Here is a 6668-nt window from a genome sequence, read left to right on the forward strand (position 1 = left end):
GGATGGAAGATGTTACCTCATTACCAGATATTGAATTGCTTCCAACTGGGTGAACAATGAAACTCACATCAACTTCAGTGCCGTATCAGGCATTTGCAGGCTTGCATCTGAATAGCTATCACTACCTAGGTGACAAAATGCATAGCAAAGAAGCCAAGAGACTAATGAACATGAAAAATTATGGCCTGCTACCGATGATGTTCCATCCAAGAAAGAACTAAGGCAACACTCAGGAAGAAATGTTGTCTGTGGTCTTAGGAAGGCAATTAGGAAAAAGTATTAGCCTCCCTCTGTCACTAATGCTTAAGTGTGAACAAGTTACTTAGGCACTTTTTCCACCTTAGCTTCACAACCATAAAATGGGCAAAATTGCTGTAAGTACTGGTGCGGTCAGAGTTATCTGGTGGTCGGAAGGTATTTCAGAAGTACCAGATGGATCCTGTAAAATCCTGCAGCAACCACAGCACCTCCCAAACTACCTGTGCTTTTCAGCAGGCAGAAAATGCAACTTCTTGGAGCAGAGGTGGAGATCCAGCTACAGAGAAGTTCCTGGCTAGACTGAGTCAGAGGTGGGGTGGCTATGGAAAGAGATGGCAGACAGTGGAGCAGGCAGGGTAGAAAGGAATAAGGTGCACAGGATGAGTGGTGCTTTGGTGTGGTACACTTTATTTTCTTGGTATTTTACATCCCTGTTGTGAAGTACAACTGGTAACATGGCAAAGGTTATTGCCTAAGAACTCCAGTCACAAATGCACAGGCAACACCCATGCTAGCAGAAACAGACCCTTTTCTCCTAGTACTGGATGCACTCAGAGCTCCAGAAGTTTGGCTTAGGCTCTTGGGCTTGCATTCCTCTCCAGAGAAAAATGAAATCTGCAGAATAGCCATGTACTTCTCCTCCATTTTATTCCACACATTCAAGACACCTAATAAATTTGCTTTGACTTCTTATTCTTCCCTAAAACAAAGGAAAAACTTAGAACCAGAAATATCTTTTCGCTCCCTGGTGGCCTGACAGAGACACATGTAGGACTGTTTCCCACTTTTATATAATGATGTTTAAAAAAAATAAATAAGTAGAAAAATAGATTGCACAGAAAAAGATACAGGGACTCTGCCATTTCTCACCAGAAGTACTGAAACCAAAAGCACATCGGGTCTGAGAATAAAAACCTGAACAGTTACATAGATAACAAGAATGTCCTAATAGCAAACAAAAACAGTAATCAAAGTTTTGAAAGGTGTGTAAACTCTGAAGGCAGAGCCAGCCAGCCTTTTAGTACTCACTGGGAATAGAGAGAAACTTTTGGTCTAAGGTTATTCTGTATCTATATATTACAGTTTCTCGCGTATTTCTTTATAGCGAGAATACACAAAACAAAACAGAGTCAATGAACAGACTGCGTGGCTCACTGGTCTGCTCCACCACGGCAATACAACTGACCCTGCTCTTTCGGCAATAAACAGACTGCTTGTGTCCAAATCTGAGCGAGCTCGGGGTTCCCCAGCCCTGGGAAATTCAGATGTGGATTAGTCTTGAGAGAGAGAGGGAAGAGTCGGATTAAACACTCTGATTCAGCCACAAGGCACGGACAGTTCCCAGAGCCAAACCTGGGGATGTTGAGACAGGCATTTGGGGGTGAACAGACCTTTTGCTTCACCGTCCTGCGAGTCTGCGTGTGAACTGGATGAACCATACGGAACGGAGCCCACAGTCCAGGGCAGGGGAGCAGCGGTGCAGCCAGAGTTACCCTCGCTCCTCCGTGCCACGGCCAAGACACTGCACCCTGAGCATCCCGCACCTCGGGGGAGGGGGACAGAGCCCGGGGGAGCCCCCCGTGCTCCAAACCACCCCGCCCAGATAGGGGGGGGGACACTTGCCTGTTGCACCGGCTGCACCCCCCAGCCCAGCAGCATCGCCCAAACCTCCGAGGCAGAGAACTCCCCTCCCCGCCTTTCGCTGCGCTACAGGTCAGAGAAAAACATGCCCCCGCGCCCGAGCCGCGCCAGCTGCCGGAGGGGACGAAGAGCCAGGAGCCACTTACGGGAATGTGCACTCGCAACATGAGTTTCTTCTGGCTGGAGCTTTTCCTGCTGCTGCTGCTGGAGGCATCTTTCTTCTTGTCCATGGCAGTGCTTCCCATCCCTTCACCCAGGCGTGGTGTTGGGCGATGGATCTTGAGAGGGAGGCTCCTTTTCCACCTCTCCTCACCGTCCCACCGGCTGCAGTTACTCCAGGCTCCTTATTTTCTTTTTTCTTTTTTTTTTTTTTTATTTAAATGGCCTTAGGAAATGGGGGGGGGGGGGGGGGGGGGGGGGGGGAGGATGGGAAAAGCAGAGGGAAGGGGAGGAGTTTCTCCAGCTCCGGCCTTTAATCCCAGCAGCGAGGTGTCAGGGGGGGACCTTCTCAAGAGCGTGAGATGCCCGCTTTCTCACTCTTCCGCCCTTTCAAAAATATCCGGAGCATCCTGGGGGGGTGAGAAAGTTTCCTTCCCCTCGCCCAGACCGGCCGCACTCTCCCCGACACAGAGGGAAAAAAGAACAACAACCAAACAACCCCAAAAAACCACCCAAACCCGAAAAGGGGAAGGCGCTGGGGCGAGGCTGCTGGCGGAGCGGCGGCCGCGGGGGCCGGGCCGGATGCCCCGCGGCGGGCCGGCTCCGCGGGGCCCTGCGCGGGCGAGCGGTGCCCGGGGAGCCCCGCGGGGAGCCCGGCCAGGGCGGGCGGGGTGCCCGGGCGCTGCCGAAAGCCCCAGGCCGGCTCGCCGGGAAGGGCAAACCCAACACAGCGCGACTTGCCTCCGCGGCGAGCTTCGCAGCTCTCCGCGCCCCACCGGCCCCTTCGGGGTGGGGGGGGGGGGGGGAATGGCGTTGCAGGGGAGAGGAGCTGGGGCTGTGCCCGCATCCCCCGGGCTGCTGGAGCACAGGGGTGGGCGAAAAGGCTGAATTTCACCGTGCCAAAACCGCCCAAAAGCGGCAGGGTTCCTTCCACACACACCCCCACCCCGACCTCCCGGCCTGATTTCTCACCTCCCTCCCCCCGGGATTTCTCCAGCTCCTGCCCTAAAGGAGAGTTATTGCGCCCGGCGGCCGCCCCTTCCCACCTTCCTGCTGCCCCGGCGCCCCTGCCCGCCCGGCTGCCTCTCGGCACAACCGCCGCCCCCCCTTGCGCCGCGGAACTTGTGCCAAGCCCAGGAGGGCCCCACTCCACTCGCGAACATAGATTTTTCCGCTCCCGCCCCGCCGAAGAGCCTTCAAACGCGAATGCAAGTGGAGCCGAGCAGAGAGAGGCAGGTCGCACCCCGCGGGCAAACGATGTTGGCGTTACGGCGTGTCAGGAAACGAAAAGGTTTCAGAATCCGCTTCACCCGTGGCTGTGGCGGTTGCCGGCGTTTGGGAGCGCACCGCGCTGCAGCAACAGAGCAAAGCCCTGCCAGTGCCAGCCCTGCTGCCAGGCGGGCTCTCGGGGCTGAGGTTTTGGGGCAGCAAAGAGCGAGAAGGCTTTGCTTTAAAACAGCAAGTGGCCTTCATACACGTGGAAACAAACATACGCTCCGGATCAAAATAGGAGCCTCTGGTTTAGAAGTGACTCTTCTTCCCTTGACAATCTCTGCACCGTTTGACACTGTCTGAACTTGACAATTAGACCAAGCCCGATACAGCCACAGACCTTTGATCACATCACTTAAACACAAGTTTTCGCTGGGTCCAAATCTGTGCGTGCATGCATTCACAGAGTCTACACCATAGTTACCTCTAATAAATCTCCCCAGATTCTATAAAACAATGATTTATAAGCACTGAGGGGAGAAGGGGAAGTGTTTTCCACACAAACCTTCTCATCTTCTGAAAAAATACAGGATTGCAGTGGCTATCTTCACGAAATTGCAGAATTCAGATTGATTTCCCTCCTTATGGAAGTCTCAGGATTTAACAGATGCAAAGCTAGGTCAGCTATAAACCCTGTAGCCACTTCTCTAAACCCATACAGAATCAAACAAAAAGACGAACCTTCTTCTTTAGTGTTCTGTATAACTGTCCTATAGGTTCCTACAGGACATCATGGAAGCAAACAGACCCAGAAATAAGACCGCAGGGGTTAACAACATTCTCACCAAATCAGAAAGGGATATTAATGGCACATGGAGAGAGGAAGCAGAATTCTCCCAGACGGTAAATGAATGGCCTCTGGGGCAGCCTAGGAGTCTCCCCGTAAAAGAGTGGGTCTGTAACACCCGCTTTCGCCCAATGTTTATATAAACTTTTCTGCCAGCAAAGTGCTGCTGCCAAGGGATATGAGATTGACTGACCCCTGGAACCAATAAGCGAGAAAATTACTAATAAACATGTCTATCAAAACACTGTCACGACGTTTTTCATTGCTAGTATGGTCTTGAAAGTTAAAAAATGAGAAAGAAGAGGTAGAATTTCTTTAGAAGGATTTTAGCTGTAGCTATCATAAGTAAGCAGATTCCCTGGCTGTTCTTTATTAAATTAACAAACATTTGAGGTTTTCTTCTTGTAGACTATTTATATGAATAATGGTGGATAATGTAAAATAAGTTTCAGGAAGTAATATAAACACAGTATGACCAAACACCCAAACCTAAAAAAATCCACCCCATTAATTAGCCTCCCCCTCCATGATATTGCCTTAAGCATATTTATAACTTTAATAATACCACAATGTGGGGTTATTATTATTATTAGTCTCCTTTGATCCTCTAAGATCCCAAATATGACCTTTGATCCTCCAGTCCTATTTTTAAACTTTTCATTGTAGCTCTGAGGATTAGGGACACACTTGAAAAAAACCCCAAAACCAAAGCCAAAATCCCCCTACAGCTGATAGACTTCAGGAGCTTGACTCCCCATAAAATCAAGTGTTAATAAGATCCTCCTATAAAATAAAGGAATCACCAATTATTTCAGATAGTAAGGCATCATGGTTTTATCCTTCTTTTTTTTTATCTTTTGGGGACAAGTGCAGCAATCATACGAACAAGCAACTTCATAAATATTTTTAATGAGACTTAAAATTATTTTTTCCATGCTAAATCCTGTCAGTTTGTCTACTAACAACCATATTTTCAGAGGCATGTAAACATCTAAATTACTAATTTCACAGACAAATGGGTACCAAAATACTTTTGAGAATAACACCCTAAGTACTTAGAGGTTTCATGCACCCTCAGAGGGGGAAAGCAGAAGAACATCTCAAACACACCAGACACATTTTGCCTCACCCTAATACCACCTAAATGCTCCCCATTACCAAGCCATACCTGTAACTCAACAGAAGTAGCACGTGCATTTTGGCCTACCACCCTTCACAGCGCTTGCCCTAGTTATTCCTTAAATACAGGTTGAGTCAATTCTTCCATGATAAATTCCCAGAGTACATTCCTAAGTTTATAAAATAGCCATAAAATTTTGCTTTGAGCCTTGGTTGTATCGATTGTAGCTGCCATAAGTAAAATAGTATGTCACCAGCTAACTTTCTGTGCTGAAATTTCATGTGCAATATATGGAGATTTTTTTAAGACTTTAAATTTAAGTGAAAAAGTGTGTCTAAAAAAAGTGGTGCATGGGCAGAATTATGTGAGTTGCTGGTGGTTTTAAATCTTTATTAAAATAAGCATTTGTTGCTAATGCTTTAAAGTTTGTTGTTAGTAATATTGCCAAGCACTTATGTATTTTATTACAGAAAAAAAAAAATCTATGAAAATAACTATTGTTCTTTCTCTTCAGACTACATGTATTAATCTGACTGTGAGCATATCATGTAGATTTTTCACACATGCAATCTATAAATATTTTTCAGCCATTAAAACCTGCAGAAGTCCCATTTTTGGGGAAAATTTCCCACTATAAATAATGCCTCTATTACACCAGGATAAATATTGTAATTTCTGAGATCAACCACATTATTTTTTCCACATGTGTATACACATACATTCTTACTTGGGCCTCCCAAACCTTTTTAAAACATTTCCAGGATTTAAAGACAAATCCTTGAAAATCAATATATTTTGAAATCCGGATGCCCAAGAACTTGTTTGGTATCCAGTATCCCAGCATCTACTACACTTCATCACTGCTAATTTTCTCTTTATTTTCTTCTTACGCTAACTTCTGTCCACAGTGGTCTCTGCAGTTCCTCTTCCACCTCTCTGCTCTGCTTCACATTCCACCGCTTGTTCTCATCCTTCTATTTTTGTTCTTCATCTTTCTCTGTTCTCCAGTTTGCCATTCACTTTCCTGAGCATGCATAAAGTTGATTGTTCAGTTTCTGTTCAACACATTTATGAGACTGAATTCAAGGCTGCTACACAGGGCTCCTTAACTTAATCAACAGTACAATGTAATTAACACCATGCAGTATTGGGATGCAGTAGTCCCTGCACAAGTCTTTTCTGTGGAGGCCAGAGAGGGGACACCCCCCTACAACTGTCTGTCTGTACTCACACTCTTGCCTGCTACACGCTGACACTGCACAGTGCAGGGAGCAGTTTTCAAATCAAGTAGAATATGGTCAACACGCAGAAATATCTGCAGACAGCTAAATTGCATTGTTTGCAGCAAAACTGCAATTAAAATGGTTTTCTGTGAGGAAATTTTCAGGGGAAATTGCAAGGCTGTCAGGAAAGCCTAACTGGCTGAAGTAA

At 46.9% G+C, this 6668-nt stretch overlaps 1 protein-coding gene across 2 annotated transcripts in view; it reads right to left on the reverse strand.

Annotated features, from left to right (window-relative positions):
- Nucleotides 1-2201, reverse strand: part of PRKAG2 (protein kinase AMP-activated non-catalytic subunit gamma 2) — a 223368-nt gene extending 221167 nt beyond the window's left edge. For both annotated transcript variants that reach the window (XM_074831161.1, XM_074831170.1), the window contains exon 1: nt 2046-2201. In XM_074831161.1, the coding sequence (XP_074687262.1) occupies nt 2046-2144 (99 nt within the window). In that variant the 5' untranslated portion in view covers nt 2145-2201. The remainder of the gene's footprint in view (nt 1-2045) is intronic.
- Between the last annotated feature and the right edge of the window lie 4467 nt (nt 2202-6668).

Source organism: Strix aluco, chromosome 1 (genome assembly GCF_031877795.1).
Source record: "Strix aluco isolate bStrAlu1 chromosome 1, bStrAlu1.hap1, whole genome shotgun sequence".
Lineage (NCBI taxonomy): Eukaryota > Metazoa > Chordata > Aves > Strigiformes > Strigidae > Strix > Strix aluco.